At 57.3% G+C, this 18,914-nt stretch overlaps 1 protein-coding gene across 3 annotated transcripts; it reads right to left on the reverse strand.

Moving 5' to 3' along the window:
- Window positions 1-7,383: 7,383 nt before the first annotated feature.
- Window positions 7,384-18,914, reverse strand: LOC142019162 (solute carrier family 22 member 6-like). Of its 3 annotated transcripts, XM_075005664.1 has the most exons (10): window positions 18,465-18,914; window positions 18,018-18,121; window positions 16,068-16,222; window positions 15,380-15,548; window positions 14,948-15,071; window positions 12,609-12,718; window positions 9,731-9,945; window positions 9,164-9,272; window positions 8,546-8,749; window positions 7,384-8,444 (listed from the first exon to the last, which is right to left on the reverse strand). In XM_075005664.1, the coding sequence occupies exons 1-10, from the start codon at window positions 18,846-18,848 to the stop codon at window positions 8,372-8,374; spliced, it is 1,647 nt and encodes a 548-aa protein (XP_074861765.1). In that variant the 5' UTR covers window positions 18,849-18,914; the 3' UTR covers window positions 7,384-8,371. The 3 variants fall into 3 exon arrangements, with proteins under 3 accessions (XP_074861765.1, XP_074861764.1, XP_074861766.1); XM_075005663.1 differs by having other exon boundaries at window positions 7,384-8,749; XM_075005665.1 differs by lacking the exon at window positions 7,384-8,444 and having other exon boundaries at window positions 8,583-8,766.

The following is an 18,914-nucleotide window of genomic DNA, read 5'->3' on the forward strand; positions in this document are numbered from 1 at the left end:
GTACGAGCCAACAGCCTACCCAAATTTAAAGTAACTGGAGACCTGAACATGTCTAACTATACATGACCCTAGCACCTATACCTCTATAGTTGATTTTGTGACTGTCAGGATACCTTTGATTTTATTCCGATTGCCTGGGTGTCATCTCCCCTCTGGGTCTTTCTCCCTGCCCTATGCAGAGACAAAAGCCCTGGGAACTGCAATTTGTTCTCAGTTTAAACAAAAAAGCAGTCAAGTAGCACTTTAAAGACAAACAAAATAATTTATTAGGTGAGCTTTTGTGGGACAGACCCCCTTCTTCAAACCATAGCCATACCAGAACAGACTCAATATTTAAGGCACAGAGAACCAAAAAGGTAATCAAAGCTGACAAATCAGAAAAAAATTATCAAGGTGAGCAAATCAGAGAGTGGAGGGGAAGAAGCACGGTGGGGAACTAAGAATTAGAGTAAGCCTAGTAGTAACAGAGAGGAAGCCGTGCTAGTCTATATACTATCAAAACAAAAAGCAGTCAAGTAGCACTTTAAAGACTTGCAAAATAATTTATTAGGTGAGCTTTCGTGGGACAGACCCACTTCTTCAGACCATAGCCAGACAAATATTGAGTCTGTTCTGGTCTGGCTGTGGTCTGAAGAAGTGGGTCTGTCCCACGAAAGCTCACGTAATAAATTATTTTGCTAGTCTTTAAAGTGCAACTTGACTGCTTTTCATTTTGATAGATTAAGCCTAGTATGCAAAAGAGCCCCTATAATGACCCAGAAAATTCACATCTCAGTTCAAACCACATGTTAATGTGTCGAATTTGAAGATAAAAGAGAGTTCAGCAGCCTCTTTGCAGACTGTTGTGAAAATTCCTCTTCATTAAAATGCAGACTTTTAAGTCATTAACAGAATGGCCCACTCCATTAAAATGTTGACTGACAGGTTTGTGAATTAGGAGTGTTTTTATGTCTGTTTTGTGCCCATTAATTCTTTGTCTGAGAGAGTTAGAAGTCTGGCCAATATACAAAGCATCTGGGCATTGTTGGCACATGATGGCATATATGATGTTAGCTGAGGAACATGAGAACGTGCCCATGATTCTGTGAATAACCTGGTTGGGTCCAGTGATGGTATCTCCAGAATAGATACGTGGACAAAGCTGGCAACGGACTTTGTTGCAAGGAAAAGTTCCAGGACTGGTGCTCCTGTGGTATAGACTGTGGTTGTGAGTGAGAATCCTCATAAGGTTGGGAGGTTCTCTGTAGGAGAGAATGGGCCTGTCACTTAGGGCCTTCTGGAGTGTGGCATCCTGATTAAGGATAGGTTGTAGGTCTTTAATAATGCGTTGGGGGCTGTAGGTAATGACCAGTGGTGTTCTGTTCTTGGCTTTTGTGGGCCTATCATCAGTTTAAACAGTAACAGAGAGGAAGCCGTGCTAGTCTATATGCTATCAAAACAAAAAGCAGTCAAGTAGCACTTTAAAGACGAGCAAAATAATTTATTAGGTGAGCTTTGGTGGGACAGACCCACTTCTCTGCCATTGGCTCACCTGGGATTCAGGTTACCTGAGATTAACCCCTTCCCTGCACTCATTCATGCGTCCAGCCCGAGACAGCCCAAACCAGGCCAGACTTGCAAAGGTTTTCCACAGCTGGTGGTCTCCCCAAAAGAGCTGATCATTCCCTGGCAGGGATTTAAGCGGTGCCTGGCTTAGCGGCTGCCTTTAGCCTTCTGAATGGGAAACCAGCACGGGAGATAAGCAAAGACACAAAATGTAGAGTCAAGAGTTTGCATGCTCCATATAGCTCGTACATCTTGTCCACAATGCCCTGCCTGCTCACTCCACCACTGGCTCCCTGTAGCTGCTGTTTCTGAGAATAACTCAGTGTTTGATGGCTGCCAGAAGAGAGCCCATTTGCCCATGTGGTGAGATCAGGTAACGTTGGCAAACACGGGTATTTGGAATGCCACCTGGGCCTGGGGAAGGGGAGGATGGTTTTTCCTGCTATTGTTATGTAAAGAGCAAAGCAGAATTTTAAAAGGAGAGAAACTGGGGCACCGGGAGATGAGGAAACTGAGGCACAGGGAGTTTTTGGTTTTTTTTTAAGGGCAACATTTCTCCAAAAGGCCAAAGTGGTTTCTCAGCCAGGTGGCATCTCCTCTCCAAAAGGCATGTCGGATTTTTTTTTCTTCCTTTTGCCGCAGAAAAGTGTGGGTGGGAAATAGGCAAGGGCCAGGGGGAGGGGGCATTAGATTTCACGGCAGAGCCTTGAATGAATCAGAAATTTTCCTGCTTAAAACCAAAGTTTTGTTTCCTTTAAAAAAAGGTGTTTTCTGACCAGCTGCTAGGTCCCTACACCATACACAAGGGGTTGCAAGGCTCCCGTGTGGGTCACAGCCAGAGATCAACAAGGAATGTTTTGTCCGTCTTAGACATTTCTTCGCCTAACAGAGGAGGGACAATCACTCAAGCCTCCTCCTCGGTCTTGTAATGAACCCATGGACCACAGGCAGCAGCAGCTTTGACTGCAGCAAAAGGAGGATCTCCCCCAAGCTGATGGCAGCAGTAGTAGGTCTTTTGTCCACATCTTGCTTTGCTGCTGAACCCCTGGCTTCTGAGTCACCTCCCCCAGTTTGTCACTCTTTGGAACCAGCCCAGATTTCTTTGCTCTTGCGGATTAAACGAAAGCGAGGAGCCCCGAACCAAGTTTTCCATCAGGTAAAGAGGAAACCAGCTGACGGGGCTGGACTGGGCATGGTGGAGCGACAGGCTTTGGGGTTGTGGATCAGGTAGGACACCCAGTGAGGGGTCCCTGGACTTGCCTATAGGCCAGATCCCTTGCAGACAGCAGGGGGGCACAGAGCCCCCCATGCGCACACAGCCGCTGTGGCTACGGGTGGGTTAGAACGTCATTGAAACCGACGAGCGCTGTGAGAGACAGATAAGGAGGACGGGGCCTCTCGGCATCTGCCAGCCTCTGGCTCCCAGCAGGTGGGCAGAGGGTTCTATCTGCTGGGTGCTGTCTGATCAGGGACGTGTGTGAGTGAGAGAAGCCCAGGCAGAGCCTCAGAGACCCGCAGGGACCAGCACCCGATGCAGAGCAAACAGCCACTGGGAGAAGGGCCGAGCGAAGCTTGGGCCAGGGAGCACGGACACTAACTCCCCTCCCAGGGGCTCCTGCTGAGCTCAGGGAAATGGGCCTCGGTACGTTCTGGGTGAATGAATGAGACATGTCCACAGACCCGACTCCAGCGGCAACTTCCCCTCCCCACTAACCAACGTCCTGGACCCTAAAGCCTGGGTCAGACAGTCAGGGCAAAAGAGGTCACAGCAGAGACCTGTGCGTGCGAACGCACACACCCCCCCACCCACACCCACCCACCCCCCCACCCACCTACACACCGTGTATGCAACTGTGTGCACACACACACGTATACAGGCAAACGGAGCTGCAGGTGATTCCCATCTGTTCCTGGCTTCCTCTAGGCTCCTTTGTCCTTGTCCGAGCAGCGCAGGAGAGGTTTTAAGCCCTAGGATCCCAAAGGGAGCACAAAGGCCCCTGTCCCTGGGGTTGGCACAGGGCAAAAATCCCAGAGTCTTTGGCCTGCAGGTCTTTCCCAGCTGCAGGGGCAGCAATTTCAACTTCCTTCACTATGTCTGTGCCCGTGGGAGTCCCTGCATGGGGAGCTGATGCTGGGAGAGCTGGGGTGGGGTGGGGGGCATCCACCCTGAGACGGGTGCGGGACTGGAGGATGGGGCCTCGGGGAGATTTGGAGGCAGGAGACACGGGACAGGAACTGAGCTGGGTTCTGGAGGGCTTGTCTGGAGGGGACTAAGGCCAGCCAGGGAATTTCATGTGCTGGAGGGGAGGCGTCACGCAACCTGTCTGGCCAGGCTCCCTGCTGCTATGTGACCCCCCCAGCGTAGGGCTGGAGCAGATAGGACAGGGAATGCCCAGCGCTGGCCAGTAGGGCAAAAGCGCTGGTGTGGCAGACACTACCAGCAATGCCTGGTTTAAGAACTGCAAGCCCCTTGTCACTGGGCTGAGAGCCTGCAGGGAGGGGCGCGTGACGAGCCATCGGGGAGCGTTTTCATAGGTGTACATGTGTGGGTGCGGCCATGCCTGTGAGGGTGCAGTAGTCACAGCTGGGATGCAGATAGGGTCATGATGCTTCTGTGCTTCTTTGCATGGGGTGGCCATGTCAGGGCTTGCAGGTGGGCTGTGTGTCCTGGTTTGGGTATGTCATGTCATAGAATCACAGAATCACAGAATCCTAGGGCTGGAAGGGACCTCAGGAGGTCATCTAGTCTAGCCCCTGCTTCAAGCAGGATCAGCTGCAACTAAGTCATCCCAGCCAGGGCCTTGTCCAGCCGGGACTTAAAAACCTCAAGGGATGGAGAACCCACCACCTCTCTAGGCAATGCATCCCACTGCTTCACCACCCGCCTAGTGAAGTAGTTTTTCCCAATATCTAACCTACTCCTTTCCCTCTTCAACTTCTGACCATTACTCCCTGTTCTGCCATCCGACACCACTGAGAACAGTTTCTCACCCTCCTTTTTAGAGCCCCCCTTCAGGAAGTTGAAGGCTGCTATTAAATCACCTCCAAGTCTTCTCTTCTGTAAACTAAACAAGCCCAAATCCCTCAGCCTATCCTCATAGGTCTTGTGCTCCAGCCCCTTAATCATTTTTGTTGCCCTTCGCTGAACCTGCTCCAGCAAATCCACATCCTTTTTATACTGGGGGTCCCAAAACTGGACACAACATTCCAGATGTGGCCTCACCAGTGCCAAATAAAGAGGAATAACTACTTCCCTAGATCTGCTCGAAATGCTTCTCCTAATGCACCCCAGTATGCCGTTAGCTTTCTTGGCTACGAGGGCACACTGTTTACTCAACCATGGTCATGTCTGTACGAGCACAACGCACAGCAGCTGCATGCATGCGGTGGTCATGCCTATATGGGGGGACAGTTCATGTGTGTGTGCACATGCCTGTGCTTGTATGTGCATGTGTAGCGGCCCAAGGTGGACTCAAACCTGGGACCTCTGGAGCTTAGTGCTGCCGCATGAGCAAAAAGCCACGTGGCCCTCAGTTAAGGCTGTAGGGGAGGCTCCTTCTTTCCCTGGGTAAGCGAGCTAGGTACCAGTCCCTGGGGCAGCAAGCCACACCCAGGCATGCAGGTTACATGTGCATCTGGTGGTCACGCCTCTGCATGCACCTGGGACAGTTGCATGCACATGTTTGCCAGGGTGCACCCAGCAGCGGCAGGCCTGTGTCTTGTTTGTGTATGGTGTGGTTGCGCCTGCCCGTGCGGGCCGGTGTTACACACACGCCCGCACATGTTGTCGGAGGGCTGCCGATCCCCAGCCTGCAGGAGGACTCCCAGGGACGCTCACTGTCCTGCCCCAGCCTGAACGGGCCAGCCATGGTCACTACCACTCTCCAGTCAGGGACTTGCTGCATGAGCATTGCAGGGAACGTGGCATCGCAAAACAAGCCACTCGTTCGACGCTTCCCGCTGGAGGATTCACACCCCAGGCCTGATCTCTGGGGTGGGGTGGGAGCTGTGATTCACCGGGGCAGCCTGGGATCCCCACCAGTGATGAAGGCCCCCAGATGGAGCGGGCGTTACTGCTAGTATTAAGGAAGTCGCTGAAGACCCCAGCTGAGCTCAGGGCCCCTGTGGGGTGGGCTCAGCACAGACACAAAGAGCATCTCAGCCCTGAAGAGCTGCCCATCCACAGAGTGGGGCTGGGGGGTACTGAGGCACTGAGCAGCGAAGGCCCTGCCCAGGGATAGAAACCCAGGAGTCCTCCCCCCTAGCCACTAGGCCAAGCTGCTTCTCAGCAGAAACCGGTAGCTCAACCTGGCTGACCATGAGGCTGGGGAACAGGGTAGTTGATTTCTGAGCACCCCACCCACGCCTGGGACCCCTTTTGTTCAAGGCGGCGCCCTACCAGCCCGTCCTCATCCTTCTGTATGGCAGGCCCATCGCTGCTTCCAGCAGGGCTGGCAGCCACCACAGGTCCTGGGGCAAGGTGTGGGGCGGGGGGCAACTCCATGCCCATGGAAGGGGCAGTGCCAAGGGCACTCAGCCCTACCACCACCCAGGCTGAGGCACCCCACACCGCCCCCCAGCAGCCCGCTGGCACCAATTCCAAGTGGCCTGCAGTTCCAGCTGGTGCCATCGCTGCCACAGAAGGAAGGAGCCACCTGGAGCTCCAGCCCTTCTGGATCTCGCCTTTGCTCCCCTTTCCCCACCCGGGCAGGCCTGGCCACTACGCTGCTGTCTGGGCTCTGCTCTGCTTCCCATTCGTGGCACCCTGCAGCCTGTGACGCAGCCGGCTGGCCGTGTCTTCTCCAGATGGCAGCCCTGGTGAGGGCAGTGCAGTCTCTCTGCGGGCAGGGGGCAGCTCCGGCATCCCCAGGAGGGGACAGAGCCAGGAACGCCCCGGCAGGAGATCTTCAGCCCTGGGAGATCTTCCAGGCTCGTGCCAGCTCGGCCGCACACCTGGGGGACTGTCTGAAGTCACCACGGCTAAGACCTGCATTAACCTCTTCGCGCCTCCCACAACCATCCCCCTGCGGCCTAAACTGTGGGGCTGTTCATCCATCACTGCACGTCCCTCCTCTGCCCCACCCCAGCTGCACCGCCTCCCTCTCTAGCCCTGCTCCTCCCGTTCCCCAGCATGCCCCCAATTTACTGCACCCACCCAGCACTGAGGCACCCTGGGCATCCCCGCCACCCACCCAGCCTGGTGATTACTCACCTAGAATCCAGGACCTGCTTGTCTCTTTAGTCTGCCCCCTAGAGGATCTAGTCAACTACCACAGCACTGGGATAACAGGGGGGTGCTCGGACCAACAGACGCCCCTCCCGGCTCTGCTAGTAGCCAGAACTTGACACAGCCTCCTTAGGGTGTGGAAACTGCTCTGCACATTGTTCTCTGTACCCCATTCCCTGCAGGCACCTGCCTGCTTCTGACCCCCATCATGATGCCTTGGGGACAGTGTGGTGCATCATGGGAAATGCAGCCTATCCAGGGAGCCCAGCCTAAAAGAGCACAGGTGCATGAGGCAGCCAAACTACAACTCCCATAATGTACCAGACAGTCCCCCACCCGGCTACCTACAGAACGGGGGATCGTGGTGCATCATGGGAGATGAAGTCTGGCCCAAGAGCCATCCCAGAGAGAAGACAGAAGCAGCAGCAGCCACACTACAGTTCCCCTGAGGCATTGCAGTGGCATTTCAGAATCAATACACTTTGCTTTTTGCTAAAAATACTAACATTTTCTGGAGGGAAAAACATACTCCCCCACACCCTGTTTCCAGTTCCGACTCCTTGGGACACTGGGGAGCAGCAATCAGGGACATGGAGTCAGGGGAATTTCTTAGTGCAGCTGCTTTATTTACAAAATGTACAGAAGGCTACAGGGCAGGAAATTTCCCCTCGGCAACCCCTGCACCTACAGTTGGTTTTGCTGCCTGGGGGCTTGTACCCCACATATGGGGCCATGCCAGACTCCAGCCCCACTGATGACTCATAGTTCAGATCCAGCACCCCGCTTCCCATACAGCCTGTTTGACCTACCTAACCACCCCTTACCCCATTGCTTGCACCTAATGGGGAGCCATCAGTGCCTTCAGCATTCCCAGGCCTTCTCCCCCTCTGGTCAATTTGCCCCAAAAGGGATCAGACCACCAGTTCAGCCACAGGATCCACTCCACGCCCCGCTCGGTGGTAGGACATCAGCAGCTGGGAGTCAGCTCCCAGCAGAACATGAACCCCCACAGCCAGCTAGGCCGCACACAAGAGGCTTGTTTTAGGGAGGTGGGTGTTAGGTTGATTCATATTACCAGAGGGAGCCAGTTCACAGCCTCACCAGGCCAGATATACGTGTATCATACAGAACTGGAAGGCAGCTCAAGAGGTCATGGAGTCTAGCTTCTGCCCTCACAGCAGGGCCTATCACCACCCCTGACAGATTTCTTTTAAAATCCGACCTGCCCCAGGAAGGCCCCCTCAGGGCTTGAGCTCACAACCCTGGGTGTACTAGGCTAATGCTCTAACCACTGAGCTCCCCCTCACACCAGGCTAATAGTCACCATCAAGGAGAGGTTGTGCAGTCACTCCTGCCAAAGCTGTCTGGGGAAGCACCGGCCTGCACTGCCCGTGTCGGACAGACTCCCTGTATGCAAGGCACAGGGCCCCTCCTTAGCAGGCAGCTCAGGGGCGCAACTTGGAGTCCCCGGTCCCCATTTGTCTGTCTCTTTAAGGGGGCTGATCCCCACCTGCAAAGGGAGCAGCGTGTGGTTCCTCCCTCCCCAGGCCCTTTGGTGCAGCCTGCACCTGTGGCCGGGTTTAGGGCCCGGAAGGCTGCTCATATCCTGGTTGAGTAGACGATGTGAGCCGTGGTCTCCCCAGCAGGCACTTCCTTGCCTTTCCTCCTGGCTCTGGAGCAGAAGAGGGCAGGAATGAAGAGGATGCAGGGGCCGGTGGGGAGGGATTGGCAGGGAAGGGAAAGAGGCTTAAGGGGCAGTGGGAGGCGTCACACCTGTCCTCCACCTCTTCTACGCTGTCCAGCAGAGGGATGTTCCGCATCTCTGGCAGGAAACAGGCGGCGATGCCCGACACGACAGGAGCCACCCCGAATATGGCCAGCGGCAGGAAGGGAAATCGCTGCCCAGCCACCAGCACCACCGGGGCCATCATGCCACTCAGACGAGCCATCACAGTGGTGAGGCCGGTGCCTGTCTGCCTGCCAAGAGCAGCGTGCTGTGAGACAACACAGGATGACCAGCATGGAGATGCAGCTACTTCTAGGGCGGAGCGCAGGGGCTGCTCTTACCCGGTGCTGAGGCAGCCGGCTCAGGAGTGGGGCGAGTGGGGTGTTTATGTTGGGATTGTTCGCTTGGCACTGAGATGCAGCTGCCCATGGAGTGGAGCCTTCAGCCAGTACTGAAATGCAGCCCCCCAGGGAGGGGTAGGGTGAGGGGCTGTTTGTACAGAGATCCCCTACACAGCACTGAGATGCAGTCGTCCCTGGGGTGGAGCACAAGGGCTATTTGTTCAGGGAGCCCTCACCCCTTGCTGAGATGCAGCCACCCCTGGGAAGAGATGCAGGGGCTGTTTAGACAGCCACAGGGATGTGGAATCCTAGGCCTGATTTTACCTGACGGCGGTTGGGAAGAGCTCTCCTCTGTACAGATAGGAGCAGACAGAGGAGGCAGCCAGGCATCCTTTCCCCAGCACCACGAGAGCCAGTCGCACCATCAGCATCTCTGGGGAGAGGGGAGATGGGGATGGGGATGCGGATGGGGAACTGCCCATCCCTGAGGCCACAAAGCCCCATGCAGGATTGAGCCACTGCAGTCTCACATCACAGCTGGCGCGTGAGCTGTGTAAAATGTCAGGGGAGCATTTCACAGTGGGGAAACTGAGGCAGGCTCAGGCAAAGTGACTCATCCAAGGCAGTGGCGGAGCCAGGAATGGAATCCAGGAGTTGTGGACTCCCAGCTGCCCACCCTGCCCCAATCGCCAGCCCCCTTTAGCTAGGACCCAGGAGTCCTGACTCCCAGCTTCACCCTCCCACCCTAACCCTGGAGCCATCTTCCCATAGATCACGGGACAGGAGATGCTTGGCAAAGCCACGTCCTTCCCCACTTCCCAGCTCAGAAGGACCATATGCCTCCCGTCACTGCTGGAAGTTGAGAACACAGGCTCCCCTGGGGCTCCTCACCTCTGGGCACAGGGATGTTCCCCAGGAGAAAGATGCCGGCCAGGATGAGGGAGCTGGCCTGGATGGTTCGGCGCCCAAAGTAGCTCAGTGCCAGGGCACAGGCCATTTTGGCCAGGATGTCAATGGCCCCGAAGATGGTCTGCACCAGGAAGATGTCCAGGCCAAAGGCCGGCAGGTCCATGGAGAGCCCATAGTAGGCCAGATTGGTGGAGAAGCTGAAGGGTATAGGGGAGGCAGATCAGCGGGCCAGGCAGGAGTCACAGGTGGTACAGAGAGCTCAGCAAGCCTGTGACAGCAGTGGTGGAAACAAGCCATCCATCCTCCCAGCTACATGTGTGTCCTCCCCTCCCCCACCCTGTCCATCCTCCCAGATACATGTGTGTCCTCCCCTCCCCCACCCTGTCCATCCTCCCAGATACGTGTCCTCCCCTCCCCCACCCTGTCCATCCTCCCAGATACATGTGTGTCCTCCCCTCCCCCACCCTGTCCATCCTCCCAGATACATGTGTGTCCTCCCCTCCCCCACCCTGTCTATCCTCCCAGATACATGAGTGTCCTCCCCTCCCCGTCCCGACCCTGTCCAGCCTCCCAGACACATGTGTGTCCTCCCCTCCCCGATCCCGTCCATCCTCACAGACGTGTCCCTGTGTCCACCCCTCCATCCTCACAGATGGGTTCTCCCCCCAGGCTGTTCTTGGTCAATCCTCACAGGTGTGTCCCTGGGTCCTCTCCCAGCCATCCCCATAGATGTGTCTGGTGGGGCCTGCCCCACTCCTGCAGGGAAGGGGTTAAAGCAGGCTGGAGGGGAGCCAATCAGAGAGCAGCTTGCTGGGGCAGCCCTGTTATAAGGAGCTGCTCAGCCGCACATTGGGCAGCTGGTCCTGACTGGGGTGGGTGCAGACCTGGCTCCCAGTGCGGGAGAGGCAGGGCCAGGCAGACTCAGGACTGCTGGAGAGAGGTTCCAACCTGCTACGCCTCAGGGCTGTGGCCTTGCCAAAGGGGCTGAGAAGGTGCAAAGGGCGGTGGGGAAAGCGGCCCAGGGAACCTGAGCAGCTGCATGGGAGGGAAGGAGGCCAGGACAAGGCTGCAGCTCTAGGGTCGCTGGGCTGGCAGCCAGAGTGGGGGGTGGGCTTGGGTCCCCCCCCGGCAACGCACCTTGTCAACAAAGACTGTGGCCGATATGGCCTGTGACTTGCTCCTGAGGCAAAGAGCTAGAGCTTGGCTACAGTTGGCCGTGGTGGCAGGGGGTCAGACAGAAGAGGGCTGATACCTCTGGCAGGGGGCGGGGGACCAGAATAGTGAGCACTGCCGGAGGGCTGTGTCCTGAAGAGGACCCCCCCTCTGCCCCCCCGAGTCCTGAGAGCAACGCAGGCCCCAGGGGAGCAGCGCGTGAGACACCAGCCAGAAGAAGGTGCCCTGCTGAGTGCTGGAGCTAATTCCCGGTGTGACCAGTAGGAGGCGCCATGGCATGAGTCAACCCTGCTCCGGTGTCCTTGTGTCCTCCATCCTCACAGATGTCCCCTCATCCACCCCTCCTCAGAGATCTAGCTGTGTCCAGCTACCCCGGTAGTAAATCCTAGATGTGCAATGATGTGTCCCTCCCTCCTGCCCCTCTGGATCCTCCACTCACAGAATCATAGGGCACTAGGACTGGAAGGAACCTTGAGAGGTCATCAGGACCAGTTCCCTTCCCTCATTGCAGGACCAAGCCCCATCACCAGACTATCCCTGATAAGCGTCTGGAGATTTTTTTAAGAGCAGGTTGGACGTTGATGGAGATTCCACAACCCCGCTAGATTATTTATTCCAGCACTTACCCAGCTTGACAGGAAGATATTTTTCCTCAAGTCCAACCTAAACCTGCGTCGCTGCAATTTGAGCCCATTGCTTCTTGTCCTACCCTCAGAGATGAAGGAGAATAATTTTCTCTCCCTTCCCCGTGTAACAACTTTTGGAAATTTGTCCCCCCATCTTCTCTATTCCAGACTAAACAAAGCCACTTCTTGCTGCCTTCCTTCATAGGTCACGTTTTCTAGATCTTTAATAATTTTTGTTGCTCTTCTCTGGATTCTCGCCAGTTTGTCCACATCTTTCCTGAAATGCGGTGCTCAGAACTGGACACAATACTCCAGTTGAGGCCTAATCAGCTCAGAGCAGATTAGAAGAATTACTTCTCGTGTCTGGCTCACAACACTCTTATTAATACAACTCAGAACGTCTGGGTTTTTGGGGGGTTTTTGCAACAGCATCACACTGTTGACTTTTTCTGTTTGTGGTCCACCCTGAGCCCTAGATCCCTTTCTGCAGTACTCCTTCCTAGATGGCCACTTCCCATTTCGCAGGTGTGAAACGGATTGTTCCTCCCTAAGCAGAATACTTCGCATGTGACCTTATTGAATTACGGCCTATTGACCTCAGACCACTGCCCCAGTTTGTCCAGATGCCTTTGAATTACAACCCCAGGCCCCAAAGCACTTGCAACCCCGCTCAGGCTGGTAACACCTGCAAACTTCTTCAGCGTGCTCTCTCTGAGGATATTGAACAGAGCTGATCCCTGAACTGATCCCTGCAGAATCCCACTCATCACACCCTTCCGGCTTGATTGTGGACCACTGATAACAACTCTCTGGGAAATGTTATTTAACCTGTCATGCACCAACCTTCTTTAGGCCCTTTTATGTTGTATCTACCACCACAGATGCTCTTCTAGCCACTTGCCACCTTCCCCCTCTGTCCTGCACCCACCACCATCTAGCCATGCCCCTCTAGAGGCTCCTCCCCGGGTGGACGAATGACTCTGTCCGTCTCCTCCAGGGAGCAGGCAGTGCCTGGTGCTGCAGGCCCCGAGCCCCAGGCTGGCCAGGCAGAGGGCTCTTACCTGACACTCATAAGGCAGCAGGTGATGCGTCTCATGGCTGGCGTGCGGAAGAGGCCCAGGCAGGAAGGGGTGCCTTTCCCAGGGGGGCTGCCCCCCACGCTCTCCAGCATCTTGGAGAGAGAAAGCGACTCAGCTCAGCAGTGCCTGGGGTGCTCAAGGCCCCGGGGAAGGAGGAGGCTGGAAATGGACTTGCCCTTTCCCTCAGCCCAAGGGCCTGGCTGTCCTGAAGAGGGAGCAGGGGCCCCAGGGCAACCCCCCTCACCCCCAGTGCCCCAGGTGTGGGGCCCCAGGTAACACCCCCACCCCGAGGCCCCGCCCCTTCTCCACTTCCACTCTGCGCCCTCCCTACCCTGCCCCGTCCCCAGCCAGCCTATGGATGGTGGTGGCACCAGGGTGTCATGGATGGTGGTGGCACCAGGGTGTCATCTCCCCTCCCCTCGCCACCACCCCTATGTGGTGTGAGCAGCAGCCTGCTCCCCCGGCTACCTTCCGCCGCGCCCTCCCGGCCCACTGGGCCCTGCTTTTCCGCAGGGGTGGGGACGGAGGTGGCTTTCTGCTCCACAGAGCAGTGGGGCTCAGCGAGAGGGGCGGTGGCGGCAGAACAGGCTGTCGCTCACGCTGCGTGTGGCAGGGGGTGGCCCCCTGCTACTGCCACTGTCTGCAGCCCGTGCCCTGCCCTGGGGAATCCTTCCCTCCCACCCATGGGATGGCTGGGGCAGCTGCCGCAGGGCCCCCAGAAGCATGGGGCCTGGAGCGGCCACCCCACCTCATCCTTCAGCCAGGACCGCTCTTCCCAGGCCTATGGGAGGTGCTGCCTGCCCTGAGCTGGCCCAGCCCAGGGCTTAGCCAGCTCAAGAGACCATTCCCCTTCTCACACCCAACAGGGAGGGGACCCTTGCAGGGCTCAGGCTGGGGGCAGCTCAGCCGGGCGCCCTAACCATGGCCTCTGGTCTTGGCATCTGCCCTGGGAGGCTGGGCATGGGGAGAGGGTAACAGGGGAAACCACAGCCTTCAAGGACAGGTTGAGGGAGGGTAGGAGGGATGGGCGTGTGCAGAGGGAGGCAAGGAGGGAGGGACAGGTGTGGGGCAAGGGTCCCTCTAATCCAGGGTTTCCCAACCTATGGGTTGGGACTCAAACATGGGTCACCAGCTGGGCTGGGTGGCTCCACAGGTGGCTTTTATGAAGCCATTCACACTCCTGAAGTGGTTCTCAGCCTCTTAATTGCATTAAGAGCCGCTAGGCAGTTAAGCCAATCAATTACATTGAGAACCATTTCAGTGGCAGGGCAGAGAACTGCATACCTGAGGAGCAGCACCCAGCTCAGGTAAGTTGGGGGCCTGGATCCGAGGTTGGGAGGGAGGACAGAGCTGACTCCTCTCGCCCCCTCCAGTCCCTGAGTGACTCCTAGCCCCTCAATGTGACTCCCCAGCCCCCTCTAGCCCCTGAGTGTGAGGTTTAAGCCGGGGGGGGGAGCAGTTTGGGGATGAGTGTCTTTCCACCACCACAACTCTGATTAACTATAATAAATATAGTTATTTTTATAGTAAATGTAGAAATAAATATATATAGCTATAGTAGATATAGTTATTTCACTATATTTCCTTTTTCCTCTCAAATAACTACCATGAATATATAAACAAGAGGGGCACAATTTTATATTCTTGCCTCGGGCGCTGAATTAGCTAGTTCCGGCCCTGACCCCTTCTCCCCCGTTTTTGAATTGCCTGGGGTCACCAAGTCTTCCTGAACTGTCAGACGGGTCCCCCGTCTGGAGAAGGCTGGGAGTTGCTGCTCTAAGCTTTTTTGCCATGTGCGGAATAAACGTGGACCTGTGCACGGAGGCGTGCGGGGACGTGCACCAGCGGCGGAAGCACACAGCTCCGCTGCAGGGGCTCGGCTAATCTGTGGGGCAGCACTTCAGTTTCTCCCGAGCAGCCGTGCAGGCGCTCAGCTTACCCAGAACACTGGTGGGGCGCGGGGAGTGGGGGGGTGGACAGGAGAACGTGGCCAGGAGAGATGAAGCCCTTACAGTGAAGCAGAGCCCTCACCCCCCCACAGGACGTGCCCCTTGTACCCTCACACCTTTGTCCCCCATCCCCATGCCCCCGAACGATCTCCCGCCCACCCCACTCCGGACATGGCCTCGCTCTCCCCGCTCTCAGCTCCTGGAGACACACAGAGCCGGGAATCTCGCGAGCGCGACAAGGTGATGAGCCGGTTGCCTACTCCGTGGGGGAGCTCCCCAGGGACCTCCCATGCCCCCGGCCAGGGCCAGCCCCAGCTGGGTGTTAGGGCTGGGACATGCTGTCACCCTAGAGGTCAAAGCGCCTCGGCTCACCTCCAGGGAAAGGCTGCCCCTGCCCAGCTGCTTCCTGTTGATCCGGGCCACCCGTTGCAGATTGCTCAGCGCCATGGCGGGCCTGTGGCTGACGATGAGCCAGCGTGCGGACTCTGGGATCCACCTGGGGAGAGGAGGAGCCAGGACTTCACCCAGACAGGGCTGATCCAGGGGGGTTGCAAAGCTGCCCCCTCTTTTATGGAGGGGGAAACTCCATAGGAGTAGGGGGGTGTGACTGGCCCCCAGCAACTCACAGGGTTAAACAGTGGCAGGGCTGGGAACAGAACACAGCTCTCTTCCCAGCGCTTACCACTAGACTCCACTCCCCTCCCAAAGCCGGGAGCAGAACCCAAGAGTCCTGGCTCCCGGCCCTTTGCTCTCACCACTAGACCCCACTCCTCTCCAAGGCCCCTCTGGGGATGAGGGACTCACCAGGTGCAGAGGAAGAAGATGAAGAAGGGGGCAGAAATGGCCAGCTGCAGCTGGCGCCAGTCCCGGATGCCGTAGGCCAGGCCAGCCAGCACCACCTGGCCTGCCGTGCTGCAGTAACTCAGCCATGTCACCACCAGGGCGCGGGACTTGGTGGGGACCCATTCCAGACCTGCGCAGGGGCAAAGGGATGGAACAGCTGAGCTGGAGGGTAACTCCTCAGCCCCTTCTTCAGCCCAAGCTCACGCCATGCCCAGTGCTTGGGGACCTTAGCCTGGGCCCGCCTTAGAGACAGCGGTGGCTCATTTCTGTGTCCCTTGCAGTCCCCCAGCTGAAGCTGCCCATACTCAAAGCCAGCTGAGATATTCCTGCTAGGAATGAGGATGAGACCTAGCAAACTCATTGCACATTATGCAATCGAACACTGGGTGGGGAAGTGCCCTGGGCAGCATTAACCTGGTTTAGAGCTGGTGCCCGCTATGGAAAAAAGCCCCATTCCCCACTCTCTTGAGCCAGTCTGTTCCCCAACCCTGGGGCCAGACTGGAGCCAGTGCCCACTGGAGTGAAAAGGACCCATATCCTATTCCCCACAAGCCAGCTGGCCCCCTGCCCTGGGGCTGGATTGTAGCTGGTGCCCCCTAGAGGGGAAAGGCCCTGAGTCCCATTCCCTCCCTGCCCCAGGGATACTCACTGAGGCAGAGATAGGTGAGGAGGAAGCCAGACAGGCCGACTCCACTCAGCAGGCGGAAAGCACAGTAGGTGAAGAAGTTTGACGCGAAAGCTGCGCCAGTCCCCATGACACCCACCAGCAGCAGAGAACACAGCAAGACAACCCGCCGCCCAAACCTGCATCACAGAGGGGAGTGGGCTCAGTAAGACCCCCATAGGGAGCAACACAGCTCTCACATGACAGACCATTCACTGGTGGGACTCATTGCCGCAGGAAACGGCAACACTCGGTCAGGCCTCTTGGACTGTTGGAGCCAGTAATTGACAGCTGATAACTACCGGTCAACAGCAACTGCTCCAGCTCATTGATCATTACTGGTAAATAACCAATCATCCAGAGTAGTGACTAGCACTTAATTACCGCGGAAGAGCCCCTGACTTGTAACACACACTGTTCCCTGGCATTTCTCGCTCTGTCTCCTGCGCAATAACCTTTGAGCGCTGCCTCTGATGTCAGGGATTGTGCCAGGCTCCAGCTGCTAAAACACTGGTGGGGTTTGGGGCACAACTTGGAGGGAAATGGGGGGTATCTGCAGTGCTATCCTTAGGTATACGCAGCTGTGTAGGGCACCGTGACGTTTGGGGCAGCAGTGGTGCCCCACATTTAATAGCCTCCTGCACTGCCCCCTGTTCTGCTTCCCAGCCCCAGCAAACCCACTCCCCCAGACCCTGGTCTCCCGCCCCTAATCCTCCACCTGCCAGCCTGCAGCTCCAGCCAGCTGGTGCCCATCAGTCTGCCTGCTCCCCCAACAGCACCCCTGCCCTCATCCTGCCAACCCCCACACAGCTCCTGCCCTCAGAGCCCAGAGCCCAGCCCTGCTCCCTGGAGTGGCGGCACCCCGAATTACAATTCCCAGGCAAATAACCAGGGGAGAGGAAATAAGGGACTATGGGAGACAGGGGAGGAAGCCCACAGCCCCAGCACTGGGGAGAAGGGGTGACCCTGGCATGAGAGAGGCAGTACGCCTTTGCAGTGAGTCCCTGACCCGGAGGGCGCTGGGAGGGTGATGCAGAGGGTGCTGTGCAGGGGATGGAGGGATGCCCAGTGCGTACCAGTATTAGCAAGGCCTGGGACCCCTTGTTAATAACCAGCCCTCATTAAAGCCTCTTGCCTGAGCGCCAGTCCACAAGCCGGGGCTGCACCGTGACCCCACAGTTAGCCGGCTGTGCCGGAGAGCTGAGCATCAGTAACCAGCCAGCGCCAAGGGAGGGGTGAACTGCTGGCAAGTGGAGGGGTGTGTGCCAGCCCAGGAAGCGTTTCCATGCAACAGTGGAACTGCCAGGTGGGACCGTGCGGTTCAGCCAGGGCAGCCACAGAGAGCCAGGGAGCCTGCCAGGCTGGATGTGCCCACTGGTCTCATGGGGGGGTAGCGGGGGGAGAATATGGAGTTGGAGGGGCCCATGGGTCTGATCCTGGGGGAAATATGGGTTGGATGGAGCCATGGGTCTCACCTGGGGGGAACAGTGGGTTGGATGAGCCCATTGATCTGATCCTGGGGGGAGCATACTGGGTGGGATGGACCCATTGGTCTGATTTTGAGGGGGGAATGCTGGGTTGGATGAGCCCATTGCTCTGATCCTGGGGTGGGGTAGGGGTTACTGGGTTGGATGAGCCCATTGATCTGATCCTGGGGGGAGCATACTGGGTTGGATGGACCTACTGGTCGGATCCTGCGGGGGGAAATACTGGGTTGGATGGGCCCAATGGTCTAATGCAGCAGGGAGAAGGATACTTGGTTGGATGGGCCCATTGATCTGATCCTGGGGGACATACTGGGTTAGATGGTCCCGTGGGTCTGACTCTGGGTAGCGGGGATGCCAGGCTGGATGGGCTCATTGCTCAGCCAAGGCTGCCAGGAGAGGGTGGCTGTACCGTGGGCAATGTTAGTTCCTGCGTGTCCCCTGCACCCACCTGTCTGAGATGATGCCGAAGAGGAAGGCTCCAAGCAGCACCCCTGACATGAACAGCACCTGCGCCAGCTCTGGGAGGGGGCCCAGCTCACACACCAGGTCCCACTGGCAGACAGACAGACAGTCAGTCCCCACCGACATCGGGCATAACTCCCCCAATGGGACCCCTCCCAGTCAATGGTTTGACGTGGGGGGACTGGACCTCCATAGCCGCCCATCCCCCAGCACTCAACCTTCCCCCACGCCCTCCTCTGGCCCCCTCCCCAGCTCTCCCCATCCTCTGTCTGCTCTGCTGTCCTCCCAGTTCCCATAACTCTTCATCCCCTTCTCCTCTCCCCCTACTGTATCGCCTCCCCTTCATGGCTCCCCCAGCTCTTCTCCCTCGTCCCTGCTACCACCCAGGGCTCTGGCTCAGGCCAGCGGGGAGGGAGGGGGATACCCACCATACCTCAGTGACGATGGTGGAGGAGAAGATGCTGAGGTCATAGTACCACCCATGCTGGCAGGGCTCTTGCTCGCCTGCCCTGCCCAGTGAGCTGTTGGCTCCTTGACGCTGCTCCAGGGTACTTGCCACGCGCCAGCACCGCTCCAGGTGTGGAGCCAGGGAGATCCTCCCATGAGCTATAGTGGTGTTGCCCCCCCAGCTGGCGTTCGTGCCGGGTGGTGGGGGGCGGCACTGGTGCTCAGGGGAGGCGGCGCTGAAGTTCTGCACCAGGTTGTGGCTGGCGATGAGGAGGGCAGGCGCGGTGAGCAGCAGGACGCAGAAGAGCTGGAAGGGACCTGCACTGCCCACTTTCTCCAGGAGGTCTCCAAAGGCCATGGCTGGGGACATGAGGTGGGGGAACAGATGAACACTGGCTCCTGCTGGGGTGACTGCAGGGACAGACAGGCGTGGACC

The sequence above is a fragment of the Carettochelys insculpta genome, chromosome 11 (assembly GCF_033958435.1).
Source record: "Carettochelys insculpta isolate YL-2023 chromosome 11, ASM3395843v1, whole genome shotgun sequence".
Lineage (NCBI taxonomy): Eukaryota > Metazoa > Chordata > Testudines > Carettochelyidae > Carettochelys > Carettochelys insculpta.

Excerpts from the sequence above, each read along its gene's own strand:
- LOC142019162 (XM_075005663.1), bottom strand. The coding sequence starts at position 18,848 with ATGTCCCCAGCCATGGCCTTTGGAGACCTCCTGGAGAAAGTGGGCAGT. Across the intron at positions 15,549-16,067 it reads CCTCACCTATCTCTGCCTCA|GTCTGGAATGGGTCCCCACC; the intron begins GTGAGTATCCCT and ends GCCCCTGCGCAG. Across the intron at positions 12,719-14,947 it reads GGGGCAGCCTTTCCCTGGAG|ATGCTGGAGAGCGTGGGGGG; the intron begins GTGAGCCGAGGC and ends TCTCTCTCCAAG.